This window comes from Chiloscyllium punctatum, chromosome 26 (assembly GCF_047496795.1).
Source record: "Chiloscyllium punctatum isolate Juve2018m chromosome 26, sChiPun1.3, whole genome shotgun sequence".
Classification (NCBI taxonomy): domain Eukaryota; kingdom Metazoa; phylum Chordata; class Chondrichthyes; order Orectolobiformes; family Hemiscylliidae; genus Chiloscyllium; species Chiloscyllium punctatum.
The window spans coordinates 36,303,268-36,326,447 of record NC_092764.1 but is presented as its reverse complement, the minus strand read 5'-3'; the positions used below and the strand labels follow the sequence as shown (position 1 = coordinate 36,326,447).

At 38.9% G+C, this 23,180-nt stretch overlaps 1 protein-coding gene across 1 annotated transcript in view; it reads right to left on the bottom strand.

Moving 5' to 3' along the window:
• Window positions 1–1,903: 1,903 nt before the first annotated feature.
• The window catches only part of zcchc14 (zinc finger, CCHC domain containing 14), a 126,711-nt gene continuing 105,434 nt past the window's right edge, over window positions 1,904–23,180 (bottom strand). The window contains exons 12-13 of the mRNA XM_072596135.1: window positions 19,421–20,875; window positions 1,904–5,152 (exon numbers count right to left, since the gene is read on the bottom strand). Coding sequence (XP_072452236.1) covers window positions 5,097–5,152; window positions 19,421–20,875 — 1,511 coding nt within the window. The 3' untranslated portion in view covers window positions 1,904–5,096. The remainder of the gene's footprint in view (window positions 5,153–19,420; window positions 20,876–23,180) is intronic.

Genomic DNA, 23,180 nt, shown 5'->3' with positions numbered 1-23,180 from the left:
ATCATTTTTCGTTACTCCTTTAAGTCATAACTGCATAATATACTCTTCTGCATATCAGCTTCCTGCTAGGAGGTATACTTAAGGTCAAGAAGTCATGTGAAATTATAGAAATAACTTCTATCCTGTCACTGCATGATTCACTGGGGTGGATTTTCAATGTTATTACGCAGATATAAAACTGGATTTCAGCTATAATGTAAGTAAAAATTAGGCTATTTTGATGATATGTAGTTAATCTGCAAAACCAGTTTTATGCCTGCAAAGCAATCTGAAATCTACCCCACTGCCAATGCCTTAATCATGCTGGGATATCTTACAGAAAAAAACAAGTTTTGTAGTTAGGAGTTTACGACTTCCATTTGGACTCAATACAACTAGACCAATGAGGAACAGTTTTTCCACAAAGAAGACAAATCAAACATAGCATAAATCATTGAAAATGCAATAAATTTAAAACAGGGACATGCGTATTAACAGATGGTACTATAAACGAAGGTAAATGATTGAAAAGCTGTTAATTTTGCAGTGTAGACAGTGAAAGCATTAAATAGAGCTTTGTACCAACATAAAATTTCCAAAATGGGACAAGGATACCACTGTAAATAGAAAATTGCAAGTATTTCACTTCAAGAATGTTGAACAATTAACTTTTAAACATAACCGATCGTGAACAAAGTGGGGAAAATTTGCCACAATTTGAGAGATTCTTAATTCATTAAACAATCATTTTGGTAATCAAATGTAGATCACATGATAAATCAGACTAATTACATCACAAAGATTTAATACTCATAAGATCTCAAGCAAAATGTATGCCATACTGTTGGCGAAATTAATCAAAAAGGATAAAAACCACCACAACTACACAGTACATAATAAAATTATAGAAATGTTAAAATTATTTGAATTTTCTAACTGCATCTCCAATGTTCAGATTATTATGCTTCAAATATTATTTGAAACCTTCAGTGAAAATAGTGCTGTTAAACCATTGCCCAGTATCCATAATTATTGAAGATGGGTTCTCCGACATCCATAATTTTACAAAGCTCATTAAAATGAATGATTAATTCTTCAAAAACATCTTAACAGTTAACCAGCACAAGTTCTATAAATAAATAACAAACAACTTGGACAAAAGATAGGAAACTAATCAGCAGGCCAAGGAAATTCTGCAACTACACGAGGGATCAAATATGTTATGAAAGATTGCTGATAGAATATATATATTAATATACTGTCACTTGCAAGTTGAGGACTTCAGCGATTTTACAAAAGCTGGGAAATATATTGATTATGGAACATGTTGCAGGCTTTCACAATAACTTCGAAATTTTTAAGTTGCATACAATATTTTGTCCAATTCTTTCCAGTTCTGCCTGCCTCCAATCCCATCTCTCCAGTATGCTTCCAGTTGCTCTCCAACACTTTATTCAAGTTGTCATTCCTCAAATTCTTTATGCACAAGCTTAAATTGCAGGCTATCCAATCACAGTAAGCACTACCGTCAGCATGATCCCATTATCACTTGGAAAATAAACACCTTCCATCAGGACGCATTGAGTAGTATTGAGAAATCTAAACTACTGATGATTTCCCTACCTCCTCTCCTTCCACCTTCAAAATCTTCACCAGCCCAGAGAAACAGGCCACATGTAGCACATGTGAAGCATACTCGGAGACAAGGAATGAAACTTGGACCTTCCGGAGATTAGAACTCGCTCAATGCTGGCTATAATCGTTTGAGAAGATGCCGGTGTTGGACTGGGGTAGACAAAGTCAGAAGTCACAAGACACCAAGTTATAGTCCAACAGGCTTATTTGAAATCACAAGCTTTCAGAGCGCTGCTCCTTAATCAGGTGAAGACTTCACCTGATGAAGGAGCAGTGCTCTAAAGGCTTGTGATTTCAAATAAACCTGTTGGGCTATAACCTGGCAGGCTATAACCTGGCATCATGTGACTTCTGACTTTAATCATTTGGACATTGGGAACTTAACAATTTATCTTTACAACACACACTCCATAGACAGAAAAGAGAAAGACATATACAGACAGCTACTAAAATTATCCTCGTCAAACAAACAAAAGCAATCCTACGGTTCATTTTCTACATTCATTCTTTAACACAACAAGAAATGTAGGTTTTAAGCTGGAAATTGAACTTTTTGCACTTCAAGATCATGTGAATATATGTAAGGGAGATGGTGTTTTTTGATAAATCAATCCAATTATCTGGCCATAATGCACTCATGTCAAGTGTAAGTTTTCAAAACATATCCTTAAGTGTTGTGGCAGTTGCAATGTCTTATACCAGTTGCGTCTCTGCCTCTTTTGCAGCAGGCTTTGTATACCTGTACTACACTGGTAAATTTTTATTCACTTTTCATTGTGAGTTTATTATAATACAAATCTGTGTCTAGTCAGTATGTTAATATCTTTCTTTTAAAACTTTAGCCTGAATAAATAAGATAACCAATTAAAATTCTAATTGGTGTTGCAAGTCTGCACTGAAATGTTTGTTCTCACAGTGGACATTTCCAATTACAAAGGAAAATTTACTGGGGAGAGAGAGCAAGAAGAGCGAATTTCTCCATTTCAAACAATTGTCAGAAAGTCACATAATTTGGACAAACATTTTCGTGATACATACACAGATTGCTGTATATGATCATATCTGCTATTGGTTGTGTAACTGGTAGCTATGAAACATTAACCTGCCTGTGTTTACAAGGCCAATTGGCCATCATTTCCTTTAACCAAGCTTGCATTTATTTAATTTTGAAGCCCATCTTATTCACCAGAATTATAAAACAGTCATATAAATTTCTAAAATAGGCCTGTGTGTTCTGATACTTCAAAATGTGATCATAGCCAGCCTAGTATAGGTATTTCATATAGGACTTTTTCTTCCACTGCATTATAAATGGGAAGCAGGATACAACATTCTGCTCCAGTGATGCTATGATAGGATGATGATGGGGCAATTTAAGTTTTATGTCAATGTAACAATGGTCGGTACTAAGGATTTGTGATTAAAAAAAAAGACTGTCAGATTTTGAATGACAGAATACACAAAAGCACTTGAAAGACTTATAACTTTGGTCCCAGGAATAACTGTGGGATGATTGGATTATGAACAACAAGGAAAAGAGTGTAATTTCTCAACCCCAAATCACATTTTTGAAACTCAAATTATGTTGAAGCCAACATTATCTTGTGAAATGATGCTGACATCAGATATAAAATGTAAGAACACAATGCTCCATATTAATTCCTGTGCATTGGTAAGTATAGTTTGTATATGATTGGTAAAAGTTGCCATTTATGCTCAGGGATATGCAGTAGTCACCTCACATGAAGGGTCACAGTGTAGAAATTACACAGGGCTTCTGTAGAATATCCAACTTGGGTTTACAAAGCATTGAAAGTGCAGGAATTACCAAAATAAAAGCAACTGTTTATTTACCCAACACTTGCATTGCTATGGATGAGAACACCACATTTATTTCAAAGCCAATTCCTCTGCATTAACTTTTAAACAATATTCTTTTCATCTCCAGCAAAAGTATGGATTACACCAAAAAAGCTACCCAGAAGATTTTGTTTTAATCCTATAATAATGTATTAAAATTTATTTGGAAAACTGGCTTTAATTTCAAGTTAATTAAGGCAAGTAGTAATGGTGCATATCAAATCCTCTCACTTCATCTCTATGTTGAAACATGTTCCTCTCATACTGGTCAGTAAAACTACAGGTAACAAAAAAAAGTTCTAAATGCCAATTCTCCAAGTTCAAGAATTAAGTAAAAATACTAATTTGTTGCAGCAACATTTCAACTCACTATACTCAAAATACAATCACATGGAAATAATACTGCATCTATATGGAGTTCTGTGTAGAACTTTCAGCTTTCACTTTGCATAGAGACAAGATGATGAGCTACTATTAGTAAGAGCTTCCATATCTAACAGTTATAGATCTGTATTTACAAATCGGGGACTGAAAAAGCACAAAATAAATGGATTTCTTAGTGATTGAAGAAAAATTCTTCCAACTTTTACTTTAGTAAACCAAGATTTCCTTCTCATGGATGATAAGCGAACATCAATTTTCATGTTCCACATGTTGACAGAAAACAACAGGCTTCCTTTTCACACTGAAGAGTAAACTGACTTTGCTTAGTGTGAAATGCAAGTTCATCCAAGTTACAGGTTGCAGGACTAATTCAATGTTCACCTTAAATACAGACATATTCAATGCTCTCCTTAAATACGGACATGTGTAAAGGTTCTTCTGTATACACGCACGCACGCACAATACTTGTAAACATGACAAATTGATTCAGGAGAACTTGACAGAATGTTTCTACAAAAAACACACTTACTTTACAAAAAAATATTTGTTTGCATCTTTTTACATGTAAAGGACTCTTTCTTAAAAATATACAAGTTGAAGAACCTTACAAAAACAAATATAAGCTTTCCCACCCAGCCAAATCTAGGCTCAAAGCATCTTCTCAGAGATGGAAGAGTCTTTTTGTTCTTTCAGCAATGTTTTCCAAACGTCTTCCCTAACTTGGTGATCAGATGAGAGTGCTTTGGTCAACTCTGCTGTGCTCCATCAATATTGCATTGTAAATATAACAGCAAATTATTTCATCAAGTTTCTTGTTCCTCCCTCTGGAGGTTTCCCCCTTTTCTCCATTCTTGTAAAGCTGTACAATAATAGGCTATCAAAAAGAAAATAGTTCTGCTGTTTGTTACAGTTTATAGGAATATCCATAGTTATATAAGAGTTCTGGATACATTCCATTTTCTTCGTGCAATGTCATTGCACAATTTTAGCTAAACACACTGATTCTGGTTTTAGCCAACACATCTCGAAACTCAGTTATATTTACAGCTAGTGCATGCGTAGTGTAGTTTCTATTCCCGTATAAGAATTTGTTTAAAAAAGCACCTTTGGATAAAAACAGCAGGAAATTAATTTAGCAGGTCAAGATATCCATAAAACATCTTTGCATCTTTCTTTGTACCTGCTATTGGTTTACTCAATGGCACATTGTGATACATGCTAATGCATATTTCCAAATGCTAGTCTGCTGAGTCCATACGTTCAGATGGAGGGGCATACTTCAATCTAAAAGTACCTGAAAGACAATTTAAAACAAATACATATTATTTTCTGCTCCAAAACAAAATCACAAAATAATTAAATAGTTGCATTTGAAACATATATATTGTACAATATTAGTTTGCCAAGAATAGTACTACATAACACAATGTTTAGGTTACTTATGTTTGAGCAAAATCCTCACCGGCTTCTGTTCTTAACAAACCTGGTACTTTTAAAAATAAATAAAACTACGTACTAGAAAGAAAAAAAAAAGAGGGTCTTTATTCACACATACTGTAGGAAGATATCCGATCGTGATTAATTCAGTTACATTTTTTGGCTAATGTAGAACAGCTGCCAGGCTATTCCCACTGCCATGGCACATAATGGCCAAGCATTTACAAAATATTTCAGTTGTCTTGGATCAAGACTCATCTGAAGTGCTATGATCTGACTGTTTCCACCTCAGGGTATTAAAGGAAGTTGAGGAAGTTGTTCATACCTTCAGTCGTAATCTCTCAAAAATCACTCTTCCACATGGCTTAGAAAATTGTCAAAGCACTCCACCACTTCATAAGAGCAAGATAGATAAATTAGAAATTATAAGCCTCTTAATCTAAATGTTAGTTGTTGGAAGACTGCTAAATGTTGGGGTTTGGTCAGGACCCCAGTGTTGGAGTCAGATGGGGGTTATGATCCCATTTTACATGGGAAACAATGATATTTCCTGGATTGGCCAATTAATATCCAATTAACAGCTTGCTGTGTTCTTTCAGCCTCCTGCTTGTCTACCTTGGATTCCAGAATCTGCAGGGTTTTTTTGTTTCTATTCATGGCCCAGGGGCAGACTTACTGTCCAACTAAAAGTGTTGGGTAGGCTCTTTAAGTTGAAGGGCCATTCAAGTATCTCTAGCTTAAGAGAGAGAGGCACTTCCATTTTGAAATGTTCATTCTGCAAAGGACTCTAATTTTAAAAACATCCTCAGCAACCAAGCCACCATTACGAAGGGCCGCAGCTGTGATCAGGCAGTTGGAGAGGGCCTCAAAGCCAACTTGAAGAAATAGCCACTTGCCTCAGTCTGCTGCACCAAGTAGTAAATGAGTTAGGAACTTAATTATTAGTGTTAAATTAAGCGTACTAGATAAATTAATGGGACTAAGTGCCAACAGCGGCCTGCACCTGATAGCTTACATTGTGGATTTTAGAAGATGTGATTCCAGAGATAATGAGTGCATTGGGTTTGATCTTACAGATTTTTTTTAGATTCTAGAACAGTCCCTTTCAATTAGTAGGTAGCAAATGTAACCCTGTTGTTCAAGAAAGAATTAGAATTAGAAAGAAGGAACAGAAAGCACAGGAATCGTAGGCTAGTTCATGTGATATCACAAATAGATTCTAGCATTTTCCTTAATGCCAAAAACATGGTAATAATATATTGTGATTTTTCCAAGTGCTTTAAGACAATCAGCAACAATCGCAACTTGTATTTCCAAGGAGCTTTTGACATCATGAAATATACCAAGACACTTCACAGGAATATGATCCAACAAAATACAATGCCAAGCCACATAAAACAGATATTACTCAGATGATCAAAGATTTGGTCAAAATGTAGGTGGCAAGGAGTGTCTTAAAGAGAGGGACCAAGGTTCAGGTATTTAGGGATGTAATTCCAGAGTCTAAGATCTTGGCAGAAAAAGTACAACCATCAGTGATGCAGTGATCAAAACCACAGATGTTCAAGAGGTGAGGATTGGAGGAAAACACAGGTCTCTGAAGAAGTTGCAGATTTGAAAGAGATTACACAGGTTGAGAGGAGAGAAGCCATGGAGAAATTTGAAAACAAAAAAGTGATGATTTTTTGAACTGAGTTGTTACTTAAGCAATAATCAATGTAGGCTTGGGTGCACTGGGGGTTGAGTGAAGAAGACTCGGTGAGAATTAGGACACAAGCAGCAGAGGTTCGGATGTCCTCAAGTTTTTAAGAGACTAGAAATGGAAATTTCCAAGAAATGGAATAAATCAGCTTTTGGGTTTGGTGTGACTAATTCACATTAAGCATGAAAGGAAATCAGGTTTGACAAACCTGTGAATAGTTTTCAAGAGAGTAATTTGTATGGAACAAGTGGAAACAGCATGTTTGAATTTTCCAGAAGTTTTCAATAAGGTATCACACAAGAGGTTTTCACATTAGATTAAGGCAAATGAATTGGGCATAGTATCTTAGCATTTTAAGTAATAGGCTATAACTAGTGGAGTGCCCTACATGGGACTCCAGACCCACAGCAATGTGGTTGACTCTTAACTGCCTTCTGGGTAATGAAGGAACAAACAATAAATCTGGCCTAGCTAGTGACATGCTCATCCTGTCAATAAATAAAAAAGTTGAAAGCCCATTCACTACTCATAAACAATGGGAAAAGTGAAGGAAGTACAACCAAAAAAGTTGAAGACGGCATGGTGGCTCAATGGTTAGCATTGCTGTCTCACAGCACCAGGGACCCAGGTTCGATTCCCACCTTGGGTGACTGACTGTGGAGTATACACATTCTCCCAGTGTTTGCGTGGGTTTCCTCCGGGTGCTCTGGTTTCCTCCCACAATCCAAAGATGTGCAGGTTAGGTGAATTGGTCATAAATTGTCCAGAATCTATGGCTTTCAATGCTGTTTGCTCCAGATGAGCAGGGAGCGTTGCAGCTGCAGATTGAGAACGTAGCTGGACACTGTCACAGAACTATGCCATTTACTGGAGCAGATATTGCAACCTGAAGGGGTGGATGGCCATCCATTCCAGAGATCAAGGTGATAGCTGTGCTAAAGTTTTATGTAGCTGGCTGCTTACAAGGATTCACCTTGGACCTGTGTGGGATATCTTAATCCTCAACACACAGATGTATAAATGGATGAAGAGTCAGGGATGAATATGGGGAATGGGTCTGAATGGGTTACTCTTTGGAGGGTCAACATGGACTTGTTGGGCCAAAGGGCCTGTTTCCATACTGTAGGGAATTTTTTAAAAAATGCATTTGCTTGCAGGAACAAGCAGGGACTGCTGGCCTTTCAAGCAACGTGAAATGTACAGTCAATAAATTATGATTCTGTACCTAGCTTGTTATGCCTGATGTTGCACTGCTGTATCATGCTCACAGCGATGTTCCACCTTCACAATGTTCTTATCTTTCTACTTGGAAATACCACTAGCACTCTACGGAGTGCTTCACATCCATAGCATCCCCTCTTTGCTTGCTCCAGTTATGCAGAGCACAGCATGGTAAGCACACATTTCTGCTGAGCTTATGCCCAAAACATCGGTTCTCCTGCTCCTCAGATGCTGCCTCACCTGCTGTGCTTTTCCAGCACCACATTCTCACCTCTGATCTGCAGCATCTGCAGTCCTCATTTTCTCCATAGCATGGTAAGACTATGCAGTATACTCTGTATGGAATGTACTGCAAGGAACCCTCATACTGACCCAAGTATGAGAACCTCATCTTCATCAGGCCTTACAGATCATCACTTATATGGTCCTCTCAGCACAGTCCATAGCGCCTGTGGAAATCTAGCTATGTTGGCAAAGCCTACTACCCGGGTTGCATCAGGGGAAAGAAGATGAAGTGGTGTGATCTAGCACAAATTGTATTCGTAACTGCCTTTATTCATCTGTGTGTTGAGGATTAAGATATCCCACACGGGTCCAAGGTGAATCCTTGTAAGCAGCCAGCTACATAAAACTTTGCCCAACTATCACCTTGATGATCTCTGGAATGGATGGCCATCCACCCCTTCAGGTTGCAATATCTGCTCCAGTAAATGGTATAGTTCTGTGACAGTGTCCAGCTACGTTCTCAATCTGCAGCTGCAATGCTCCCTGCTCATCTGGAGCAAACAGCATTGAAAGCCATAGACTCAGGGCATTCTGAAATTCTGCCTCATCCTGAGGATACTTCACAACTTTGGTGTCTTTACTTGGAAGATGTTTAGCAGCTAATGGAGGTTGGTATTGGTCCTAGGCTTGCTGAAACATTTGTGTCTTTGTTTCATTGCAGCCACAGTGAGGATGACCATTGATATGGGTGAATGCATTAGCTATTGGTCCAACGTGGGGAATATCAGAAACTGTACAGATTCCTAGAATATGTGGGCAATCAGCATTCACATCAAACACAATAGAAGGCTTTAGCATAGCCCCTTCACATCTTGGGACATGAAGGCTCCACAGAGTTGGGCATAAAGGGGCTATATACGGATCTTTTTGCCAAAGGGGACATTATTCCTATGTATGCAAGACAAGTCATGCCGAACAAAATGCATTAGGAAATGGTAAGTGCAGCAGGATTTGTGAAATCATGCCTCCCCCACCACGCTACAACCGAAGCCAGGAGAGCAGTGAACATCGACAATGCACTCTGCAGAAATCCATGAGCTCCAATCTGCTATCATCTTCCATCCTTGTATGTTGAATTTCCTTCCTTCACAAGTACTGTCACCTCTGAATGCCAGCATGCGGTCTCCAATCCCATAACTGACTCCCACAATTACCCAGGCAAAGTGGTGGCCCCGATAATGTCAGCTTTTAGTGAGCCACAAGGACTGAACATAGTCCACTCTGCTTACAGACTTGAAAGGACAGCCCTCACTGACGAGTGACCTCTGACTGATATCTGTGCAGCTGCCCGATTAATTTACTGCACTTACAAAGTCGTCAAGGTCTACATCACCGAAAAAGGCCAATTAAGTCTGCACCACTCAAAAACAACCACCTAACTATTCTAGTTCCATTTTCTGGCAATTAGTCCATAGCTTTGTCTGCCTTGGGTTTGCAAGCATACATCTAAATACTTAAATATTCTGAGGGCTTTTGCCTTTACCATCCTTTCAGGCAACAAGTTTCAGATTCCCACTAGCCTCTGGGTGAAAATCTTTTCCTCACAACACCTCCAAACCTTCTGCCCCTTACCTTAAATCTATGCTTCCAGTAACTGATCCCTCTACTAAGAGGAAATTGTCCGCCATTTTGACACCCCTCATAAATTTACACATTTCAATCATGTATCCCCTCATTCTCCTCTGTCCAAGGAAAACAATCTCAATTCATCCAATCGCGCTTCAATCTCCAACCCAGGCAACACCTTGTTAAATCTCTTCTGTACTCTCTCCAATGCAATTACATCCCTTCTTTTTATTTGATTTGATTTCATGTCACATGTATTGTATCTAAAGTTTTATTTTGTGCGCAATACAGGCAAATCATACCATACAAAGACCATAGGGTGACAGAACAGGACGAGGAATACAATGTTAAGGCTGCAGAGAAGATCAGCATAAGATTTGAAATTTCAGAGATCCATTCAGAAGTCTGTTAACAGTAGGGAAGAAATCGTATTGAACCTGTTGGTTTAAGCTTTTGCATCTTCTGCCTTATGGAAAAATTTGGAAGAGATTGTAACTTGGTGGAAGGGGTCTTTCTGAGGAAGCGAGAAGTGTAGATGGAGTCAATTGATGGAAGATTGGCTTGTGTGATGGACTGGGCTGTGCTCACAACTCTGTCGTTCCTTATGTTCCTGGGCAGAGCAGTTGCCATAACCAAGCCGTGATGCACCTGCATAGAATACTTTCTACAGTGCATCCACACAAGTTGGTAAGTCCTTTTGGATATGCCAAATTTCCTTAGCCTTCTGAGGAAGTAGAGGCATTGTTCAGCCTTCTTGATCGTTGCATGGTGGTTGACATAGGTGGTCCAGGACTGACCACCTGGTGATTTTCACTCCCAGAAACTTGATATTTTCAACCATCTCCACTTCAACTTCATTAATGTAGACAGGAATGTGCCCTCTATCTTGCTTCCTGAAGTCAATGACCAGCTCTTTAGTTTTGCTGATGTTGATGGAGAGATTATCTTGACACCACACCACGAACCATTATCTTTTCCCTATATTCTGTCTTGGCATTGTTTGAGATCTGGCCAAAAATGATAGTGTTGTCAGTGAACTTGTAGATGGAGTTGGAATGAAATTTGGCCACACAGTCATGAGTGTATAGAGAGTACAATAAGGGGCTGAATACACAGCCTTGAGAGATGCCAGTGTTGAAGATTGTTGTGGAGGAAGTGCTGTTGCCTATCCTCTCTGATTATGGTCTATAGATTAGGAAGTTGAGGATTCAGTTGCAGAGGGCAGAGTAGAGACCTAGGTCTCAGAGTTTAGAGATTAGTTTGGTTGGAATTATAGTGTTCAAAATGGAACTGTAGTCAATAAGTAGAAGCCTGCCATGGGTATCCTGCTTATCCAGATGCTCCAGGGATGAGTGTAGGGCCAGGGAGATGCCGGCTGCCACGGTCCTGTTGCGACAGTAGGTGAGAATTGCAATGGGTTAAGGCAGGCTGGGAGGCTAAAGTTGATAGGAGCCATGACTAACCTCTTGAAGCACTTCCTAATTATGGAGGTCAGAGCCACCAGGCGGTACTCATTGAGGGACGTTGCAAGAGTTTTCTTTAGCAATGGGATGATAGTGATCTTCTTGAAGCTGGTAAGGACTTCAGATTATAGTAAGGACAGGTTAAAGATGTCAGCAAGTACTCCTGCAGCTGATCGGAGTGCACAGCTGGGGACTTCAGCTAGGCCAGTCGCTTTCCATGGATTCCATGGATTCCAGAACTGCACACAATACTCTAGCTGTGGCCTAAACAATAGTTTCAACAGAAGCTCCCTGCTCTTAAACTCTATGTCTTAGCTAATAAAAACATGTATCTCATATGCATTCTTAAACACTTTATCCATTTGTCCTGCTACCTTAAGCGACTGGAGATCATGCACACCAATGTCCCTCTGATCTTCAGTGCTTCCCACAGTCCTATCATTCATCATGTACTCCCTTATCTTGTTTCTCCTACCCAGGTACATCACCTCATTCTTATCTAGGTTGAATTCTATTTACCACTGATCAGGCCACCTGACCAGCCCATCTCTATCCTCCTATAGTCTAAAGCTATTGCCCTCATTCACTCAGACTTGCAAGACTGACTGTGGCCCATCCCTGGACTGCAGTGATTCAGAACCCTGTTCCTGACTGTCCCAAGTGCCCCTGGACTGAGATTACACACCCTTTGACTGACCATTGCCCTCCTTGACTTGACCAAGGAGAACACCCCTTAGACTGAGAGACATGGTCATTTATCTGATGCACATGGTCATTTATCTGATGCACAACACGTCCACCCCCTTGACCCACAATATTGACAACCGTGGCAAATTGTGTGGCTTTGTGTCTGTGCTAAACGGCAGGACAAGATAGAACTACTGTGAGCACATAAATTCTGACTTTTGCACGCTAAGTGAGCCCATAAAGGCAAAGCATGTCAGAGATACCGACAGCATTCAAGTAGCTACAAACTGATTAAGTGCTTTGGGAGAAAGAGAAGCCTGACTTGCACCCTACACCCATGAAATTGGTAACTATCACTGAGCACAAAAAGGGCTGCAGGCAGTATTGCAATACAAGGTGCTGGTGCTTTTCAGAGTGGTGCTCTGAAGTGGAGAACCATACTTCAGATTGTCCAAAATGTACCATAATGATATGGTTAGGTTTATATGTATCCAATGCCAACTTCCATGGATGTAGGTAGTTGCTGCAAATGGATTGTAACTTGAGATGTTGGCGGCTGCTGGTCAAAATGGAGACCCAGAGGAACAAGCATCAAATGGAAGTGTGAAGTACTGACAGCTCTGACTGTCATGTCAGGAATTACCATGTCTCATTTCTCTCTGCTATGTAGCAAAACAGGACGTTGCATATAACTGAGGCAAGACTAGATACTAATGAGGTACAGGTGCATGTGTATTAGCTCCTCACCACTCACTGGCAAGATTTTCATCTTGCCATTCAAATTCTAGGTGAAGATATTTTTCTTAATGTTAAGAATATCATTTTTTTCCAAATGTGCATATTTTCTCAACTGACTCACCATTGCCATGTCATTTGGGGACTGGGGAGATGCTACCTAAAGTCTTTCTGCAAGACAGAGCTTTGGTAACATCACACTTTGAGTACTATAAATAGTCTGGACTATAAGGAAAGATGTATTTGCTCTAGAGAAGATGGATTGAAGGTTCACAAGATTGATTCTGGGATTAGAAGCTTTATATGAGAAAATATTGACTGAAGTAGGCCTGTATGTTCTGGAGCACTGAAGATTTAATTTAAATACATGAAATTCTTAGACTTGACAACATAGATGCTGAGAGACTGTTTTGCTGTTTTGAGACTCTAGACCAGAGTGGTGGTTGTCTCAGGATAGGAGGTCGACAATACAGGAATGAAATGAGGAAAAATTCTTATCACACGGAGAATTGACAATCTTCGGAATTCTTTTAGAGAACAATGGATGTTCACTCATTGATACTAATCAAGACCACTATCAAATCTTTGAGCACGAACTGAATCAAGAAATTAGAGATAGAATATTTAAGTGGAACAGAAGTAGAAATTCAAAGATCCTACAAAATGGCAGGACAGATTCAAGAAGACATCTATTCATACTCTGAATTATTGTCTATTGAGCAGAAAGATTTAGGGATTCAAATAATGCAGTCATAGAAATGTACAGCACGAAAACAGACCCTTCAGTCCAACTTGTCCAAGCCAATCAGATATCCTGACCTAATCATATCCTCCTAAACCCTTCCTATTCATATACTCTCACAAATGCATTAAATGTTGCAATTGTACCAGCCTCCACCTCTTCCTCTGGCAGCTCATTCCAAATAAGCACCAACCTTTGCATGAAATTTGCCCCTCGGGTCCCTTTTAAATTTTCCCCTCTCACCCTGAACCCATGCCCTCTAGTTTTGGACTCCCCCACCCCAGGGAAAGGACCTTGTCTATTTACCCTATCCATGCCCCTCATGATTTTATAAACCTCCATAAGGTCACCCCTCAGCCTCCAATGCTCCAAGGAAAACAGCCCCAGCCTATTCGCCCTCTCCCCTAGCTCAAACCCTCCAACCCTGGCAACATGCTTGTAAATCTTTTCTGAACCCTTTCAAGTTTCACAACATCCTTCCGTCAAATAAGAACTAGTGGAGAGGTACAATAATTTATAAAGCTGCTCTTTTTCCTCATGCAGGCTAGGATACAGAAAGGTGGAAGTGACAGTACAACTGTACACGGCTTAAATTTGAGCCCGGTTTGAATTACTACTTTCGGGTATGGAACTGCACCTCAAGAACAGTGCAGGATGCATATCTGGAGCAGCATCAAGCTTACATAAAAATTAAGTTTCAACATGGTAAAGCTACAACACAAGACTACTTGATGTTTGTGCTGTTTAGCATGCAAATGATAGCAACTCCACAATGAACAGATCGGATCTGAACTCTGCAGTCCTGCCATATCAAGAATGGTAATGGACAATGAAACAACTCACTGGTTGTTGATGATGCAAATATGTCTGTAAGAAGCCCCGAATCTCTTTCCTAGCTTCCCACAATGTTCTGGGATACACTTGATCAGGTCCTGGGGATTTGTCTAACTTTATGCATTTTTAAGAGTTCCAGCATCTCCTCTCCTTTAATGTGGACTCTTTTGAAGAGTCACTGTTTATTTCCCCAATTTCCCTAGCTTCCATGGCTTTCTCCACAGTAAATACAGAGGCAAAATATTAGTCTAGTATTACACACCTTTCCTGTGGGTCCATACATGGGCAGCCTCGTTGATCTTTAAAAGGGCCCTATTCTCTCCCTAGTTATTCCTAAGCCCTTGTAGAATCTCTTAGGATTTTCCCTAACGTTATTTGCCAAAGCTATCTCATGTCCCCTTTTTGTCCTCCTGATTTTCCTCTTCAGTGTACTCCTACTCCCCTATACCGTCCAGGGATTCACTTGATCCCAACTGCCTATACCTGACATATGCCTCCTTCTTTTTCTTGATCTCAATATCTCTAGTTATCCAGTGTTCCCTACACCTGTCAGCCTTACCTTTCATACTAACAGGAATACAATGTTGCTGAACTCTTGTTATCACATTTTTGAAAGCTTCCCACAAGCCAGATGTTATTTTATCTGTGAACCACCACCCGCAACCAACTTGAGATGATCAAAGGATATCATTAGGTGGATGCAGAAAAATACTTCCTAGAGCAAGCATGGAGAATAAATTAGCTAGATTGCTCAGGGTGATGTCAGAAAGTACTTCACAAAAGGAGCAATGTAAATCTAGAATGCTCTCTCCCAAAAAGCTGATGAAGCTACAGTTAATAGATTCTTTTTGGGAAAGGGTATTAAGAGTTACTGATTCAAAGTAGGTAGATGGAATTAAAAGAGAGATAAAATATGGTCTTGTTAAATTGCAGAACCGCCAAAGGGCTGAAATTTCAACTCCTGTTCCTCTATTAATTTACACCTAACTTGCCACAACTTTATCCTTTTACTGATTGTCTATATTCAGAGGCTTCTGACATTTACACATAGCCATTGAAGGCATCTATGAAAACTCACATTTATATAATGCCTTGAACATATGTAAACACCCCAAAACGGGATAATCGGACTAAAGTGGATGCCAAAACAAAGACGGCCTTAGGAAGTGCAACTAAAATTTGGACAAGGAGTCAGCTTATTAAAAAAAAGCTTAAGCTGAAGAGACGAAGGTTGAAATGATCAGGGACTAAATTACTCAGTGGAACTGCTCTCACAATCTCAAATATCAAGGTGTTGGGTTAAATGGATAGAATTCAACCTCACAAGGTACTGCAACATGCCCAAAGCTTAGCACATTTCACGTTTCAGTGTGCAGCACATACCTTCCAGACTATTTTTATAACAAATCCAGCCATGTGATGTTGAATTCTTAGAACTGTCACAATTACTACTGCATTTTAATTTCATTTTGTCAAGTTATACTCAGGAAGGAGATAAAATTGGAAATTAAGGCACACAAACAATTCTTGCATGTGTTTGTAAGAGCCATCATATATGGTTCCCAAACTACAAATCATGGACTGAATATGCATCAGAGTAGAAGTTAATTCAATCCATCATGAATATTTGATTAATAATGGCTGTTCAAAGTAAACTTGGTCTTTGTGTTTTTTAAAATTTGATATAATCACACTGTAGTATTGGGAAATGTGGCTAAATGAAAGGCCCAGTATATCCTGGTACAACCAGAGATTTCTAACTGTAAAGAAACTTATTAAAAATGCTGGAGACTCAGAATAATGTAAAGCTTTAAACACATCTTAGGTCATTCAGACAATATTTGTGTAAACAGTAGACAATAGCAACAAATCAGAGTCAGATTTTGTCTATTACAAGGTTTTGGATGTGTCTGGATTGTTCCTGACATATCCTCATAAGTGCATCCAGCACTTCCTCATTAGAACTAGTGGAAGCCAGATTTTATAATATTTCTCCATAAAGTAGTAAGAATAGTTAGAAACACTAGACAAAGAATTGGACTTTGTCTCAAAGCCAAGACTATGATCTCAGCACTTAAAGCTCAAACTTATTAATATTTCATTGGCATACAGGTATTTCACAAAATGAGTGCACAGATTTTCAATGAAGAACTCAACTAGTAAAACAAGAACTTTTTAAACATTCACAGCCATAACTTTAACCATTAGTATATTAATCTATTCATTACTACATTAGGTATTTTGTAGGTTGGTTGAATCCTGGAAAATAATTTATATAATTCCCCTCAAAACTCAAAGCTAGTGTGCGACTAGAATTTAAACAATTCAAAAGTTTCGAACATTCAAAAAATAGGTTTATATTTCAGTGTACTGCTCTTAATGCACAGTACCGTTAGAGATGCTATCTTTTTTTGACACTAAACAGATATTCTTTCCATCTTCTCAGATGAATTTAAAAGATATTAAGAAAAAGAGTAGGGGTGCTCACCCCAGTATTCTGGCCAATATTTATCTCTTAATTAACAACGCTATAAAAATAAGCCGGTCATTATCTCATTGCATCTTGAGACACCTCAATGTATTCAAATCAGTTGCTGTAATGAAGTATGGTCTACATGATATGCTCAGAATAAATCAGTAATCATAAAGCACTTTGGAACATTGAGATTGTTCAAGATGCTATATTAAAACAAGTTCTATATTTTCTTTTAATCTTGTAAACAAGAAAATTCTTAAAATGCTCTGAAATCAGAGACTCAAAGGAAAGTTGTTATAAAGGTATCAACCTGGAATTTTCAGAGGTGTGCAGCAATACTAGAAAGTACATATAAATACAATAAAGGAATATTTTGGAAGGGGGTAGAAGTCATGCTTTTGATGCATGAAGCCTTAGTTGAACCACACCTGGAGTAAAGTTAGCAATTTTGGACACAACAGCTTGCAAAAGATCAGTTGGTCAGAGAGAGATAGCAACATAGATTTACTAAAATGAAATCAGATCTCCAGGAGTTAAACTATAAGATTAAACAAACTAAAAATGTATTCCAAAGAAGTTAGAAGGTTAAGTGGTGATTTTTTAAAAGCAAAGTTTTCAAGGTATTAGAAGAAAACTAATGGGTTAGATAGGGACGAAAATTTCACGACTTGGGGAGGCTAAAACTTGGGGACATAGTCTCAAGTGAGATCCAAGCCTTTCAAAAGTGAAATTTGCATGAAGCTTTCATGCATCCACAAATTGGGCTTGAGAGGCTAAATGATCTATTCGCATGCTGTTAGGCAAACAAAAATAAAAGGTATCGGAAAAACTCAGCAGTTTTATTTTTGAAACTGTACTAAAAGGACTGTTCCCTATTATTAGCTTTCCTTTGCTTCGAAGGTCAAGCTTTCTTTTATCAAACGTGAAATTACTCTCGAGACATTCACAACAATTAATTGATTGCACAGTGTGAAGGCTTAACAAATGAGCAAAAATTAATAGTTCCAAGCTTTCATTTCTTCCTCCCAAAGATTCTGAGCTCTCATGTTTCATCTTCAGAAACTGTTTTGAGCTTCAAAGATTTTATACTTTAAAATAAAAAGTGAACTAACCCAACTCATTTCTTCCTATTTTACTGATTGATATTCCTTCCATTTTTGATTGACATGCTGCCCTTTAGCAACATTATCCAAATGCACATCATTTTTCACATGTACACTAACGATACCCAGCTATACCTCATCACCAACTCTATAAAACTCTTCCGTTATTGAAATATCATCAGATGCTCATTTGGTATCCAGTACAGGATGCAGATACCTTGAAAGTTTGTGGGCTTGGAGAAGTTTAGTGTTAAGAGAAGGGTGAGGCAGTAGGAGAATTTTAAAATCAAGACATCGATTAACCATGAGCCAGGGAGCACAAACAGGGGATATGACTTAGTGTAATTTAAGACATGGGCCGCAGAGCTTTGGACGACCTTACAAAATTTTCTCTAATTAAATACTAGAAATACTGAAATCATTATTTTTGCTTCCACTCAAAACTTCATTCCCTCGCTCCGGACTCCATCCCCCTTCCTGCTAACAGTCTGAGATTAAAGCGAATAAATTCGTAAAATTGATGTTATATGTGACCCCAATATGAGCTTCTGGCCTCAAATTCATGCCAGTACTAAGACCACCTATTTGCACCAATTGAAAAAAATTGCTAGATTTCGCCTCATCTACTTTTGAAATCCCCTTTCATGTCTTTGTCACCTCGAATCTGAATTTTAAACACAACCTTGCTGGTCTCCCATCTGTAACACCTTATAAGCTTAAGGTCATCCAAAGCTCAGTAGATCACTTTAACTTGTATCAAGTCCCTTTTCCTAACACTATTGTGAGTGCTGACTTACATTGAGTCATATTTAATCAATGTATTTATTTTAAGATTCTCATCCTACTGCCTCATCCCTCTCTAGTTCTGATCTCCTCCAAGCCTACACCCCTCAGAGATATCTGCATTCCTTTGTTCTGGCTTTTGTGCATCTTTATTTTAATTGTTCCACCACTGGGCCTCTGCCTTCTGTTGCCCATGCCCTGTAATATCAACCTGACATTTATCTTGCTTTTTCTCCCTGTAATTCACTTCTTAAAAAGAAATTATTTGACCAAGTTTTTAGTTATCTGACCGAATATCTCAAGAGGCTCAGTCATATTTTGTTTTAATGTTGCTATGAAAAGCCATGGGATAGCTGAGTGGGCTTTATTTAAGTCTCACCAACAGTGCTGTATAAACATAGATAGCTGTTGAAAATAAAACAAACCTCTATATTAATTTTAAACTGCACCGATTCCAAATGAATTAATTCTGACAACTCAAGAAAGTTTACCAATATACAGTTTTGTATAAATGCTGGTATAAATTACCTTGCTGATTAGAATCCATAGCTGGCTGCTTGCAATCCTGAGCTCGGTGTCCATTAGCCCCACAATTGTAGCATGAAATATGCCCGTTCTTTTTATGTCCTGGTCCATTTGTGCTTCCTAGCATGTTTTGTGTCTGATATACTGCAGTGGTACCACCCAGGAAATTTTGCATGGGAGGCATGACAAAGTTTGATTGCCCACTTAAGATGGAATCAGGAGTCAAGCCAGTATTGTAAGCAGGGGGTGGAACAACTGGATAGGGAAAGGCAGTACCGTTATTATATTGGGTGCTGATGTAACCACTATTACATAATGGATTGAATGGGAAAATTGGAAAAGTTAACACCGAATGGCCTGAAAATGGGCTTTGGAAGTAATTGGCATAGTTAATTGTGACAGGATTTGAACCACAGTTTCCACTGCAGCCACATGAACTGCACACATTACACCCAGTTTGCTGCTGCTGCTGCTGCATAGGGACATTCATTCCTGAGCCACCACTACCATTATTGCTGTTAATATAACTGTTTTCAGCCACAGAGGAGAGGGTTGGGCTGGAGCTAGGAATAGGACAATTTGGCACACTCACAATGTTTGTGAAGGACACAGAAGAGTGACTATTGGCAGGTGCATTGTTATTATTCGCACAGAAAGGGCCAGAGATGGAAGTTACAGGTGAACACTGCATTGTTGAAAAGGCAACTTTGGTGTTGGCTGAATAAGGAACTGTCCTTGAACTTATTACAGCAGGTGAGACACTTTTAACTTGTACAACACTATTATAGGCAGTTTGTCCCACCAGCATAGATTCTGTAGGAATAGAGGAGGAGACAAGAAGCTTCATTGGAGCGTGAGGAAGGTTATATGCAGGGTTAGATGTTGTAGTGGAAGAACTGGTGTCCACTTTCGGTAATGTTAATGGAGTTGTTTTAGGTGTACTATCCATGGAAGGAGGTCCAACTTTAGTTCTAATGCCAAAGTTTACAACTTTAGATGGAATCCCACTGTTTTCCATAACACTAGTGGATATTTGGGAAACCTGAAGTGGAGAAGTTGGCATTACATCCACAACCATGGCTCCAAGAGAGGCAAACTTTTTCTCTACTTTGAAGCTACTGGCAGGTCCTTCATGAAGTTTGCTTCCAAGATCAACAGATGAACTTGCATGGATTGGAGAAGAAACTCCAGTAATAGGCTTCATATCAAAACTACCTCTTTCTGATTTCCGTACTGAATTTAGCATTCGGCTGGGGGCAATGTTTGAAGAGATCACTGGCATGAACTGTACAGTAGAAACAGCAGAAGATACATGGCTAGGGTGAGCCAATCCAGTTTCATTTTGCACTGGAGAGACTTGTGCTGTGGGTCTCCATGAGCCAGTATTTAGGTTGCTCAGGTGAGTTGATAACATTGCTGGTTTTTCTTTTATTTGAATGTCCAATGTGTTCTCGGGATCTGCAATTAAAATTACATGAAAATGAAACAACATTAGAAAATGTGCAATAGTATATTCACATAAACATTGTATAAAATTATCAATGAGTATTTATGAATGACTGCCAATGTAGCATTTCATCATAATATGCAGCACAAAACTATTAGAATACTCAACATCTCTATGTATATTAAACAGTTTTTAAAGTGATGGATTCTTCAATTTGATTTGATTTATTATTGTCATATATACTGGGATAGAGTGAAAAGTAATGTTTTTCATGTTAACCAGACAACCATACCTTACATATGTACATCAGACTAATAGAACAGAATGCAGAATACAGAGGAACCTTGATTATGCGGCATTCAATTAACCAAGTTTTGGATTATTGGAACAAGATTGCAAGGTTCCGATGCTTGGCTAACTATGTTATCCGGCATTCGATTAACAGAATGAAATACTCCCCGCCCAGGTCCTTTGGATAATCAAGGTTCCTCTGTATAGTGTTATAGCTACAGAAAAGGTACAGAGGAAGATCAACTCTAATCTACGAGGCGTCTATTCAAAAATATGATAACAGCAGAGAAGAAGCTGTTCTTGAATCTGCTAGTATGTGTTTTCAAACTTTTATATCTTCTAGCGGAAGATGGTGGTGTGGGTGAGGTCTTTGATTATGTTAGCTACTTTCCTGAGGCAGCAGGAAGTATGGATGGAAGGCTGGTGTGCACCACAAACTGGTCTATGTTCATAACTCTGAAATTTCTTGCTGTCTTGAACAGACCAGTTGACATACTAAGCTGTGATGCATCTGGATAAGATGCTTTCTATAGTATATCTGTAAAAATAAGTAAGAGTCATTCTGGACATGCCAAATGTCCTTAGCTTTCTGTTAAATGTTTTTTTAGTTGTGCTTTCATGACCATAGTATCAATGTGGATGGACCAGAACAGATTGTTGATAATATTTATTAAGTATTCAAGATTAATGAATTAGCTGTCAAATATCCCACAGTTCAAAGATGTGCGGGTTAGGTGGATTGGCCATGCTAAATTGCCCTGTTGTGTCCAGGAATGTGCAGGACAGGTGGATTAGCCTGGTAAATTAGGTGGTAAATGCAGCGACACGGGGGCAGGGTGGGATACTCTTCAGAGGGTGAATGCTGACCAGATAGACTGAGTTGGAATTCTTTTGAAGAAAATAGAAAGGGTCATTGAAGGTAATGCTTTCGATGATATGTACAGGGATTTTTAAAAATACATTCAATACAGTACCACACAGCAGACTGGTGAGAAAATTTATAGCTCATGGAAGAAGAGGGATAGTAGCAAAGTGGACACAAAATTGGCTAAGTAATATGAAACAGAGAGCACCAGTCAATGGATAATGTTTGGGCTGGAAAAGGTTTATAGAGGGGTTCCTCCAGGGGTCAGTACCAGGACCCTTGCTTTATCTGACATATATAAATGATTTAAATCTTGGAGTGCAGGAAAGAATTTCAACAATGATGTGGGTGATATGAAACTTGGAAGCAATGAAAACTTTGAGCAAGATAGTGTAAAACTCTAAAAACATATTGACAAATTGGTGGAGTGGACAGAAGAGGGCAGATGAAGCTCAATGCAGAGAAGTGTGAGGTCATGCATTTTGGTGGAGAGAACATGGAAAGGCAAAATAAAATTCGGGATTCAATACTAAAGTGGTACAGGAGCAGGGAGACCTGGCTATGTGCAGTCATAGATCAGGGTGATTGAAGGTAGCAGGAAAGCTGAAGAAAGCATTTAATAAAGCATATAGCATTCTGGGCTTTAATAATAGGGACATAGGGTACAAAAGAAGTTATGCTGAACTTATACAAGACATTTGTTAGACCTCAGCTGGAATACTGTGTATTGTTCTGAATGTCACACTATAGAAATGCTGCAAATATATCGGACAGTGTGCAGGAGTAACTTACAAAATTGGCTCTAGGGATAAGAAAATTAAGTTATGAGAACAGGTTGGGATTGTTTTCCTGGATAGGCCTGGATAAAGGGAGAAACTGTTCCCACTTGTGAAAATATACAGAATGAGAGACATGGTGGCTCGGTGTTTAGCACTCCTGGCTCTCAGCACCAGGAACCCAAGTTCAATTCCAATCTCGGGCAATTATCTATGGGGAGTGTGCAAACTCCCCATGTCTGTATGGGTTTCCTCCAGGTGCTCCAGTTTCCTCTCACAGTCCAAAGATGCACAGGTTAGGTGGATAAGCATTTGGAGAAAATGCAGAATTATAGGGGTAGGGTAGGTGGTGGGTCTGGGTGGGATGCTCTTTGGACAGTCAGT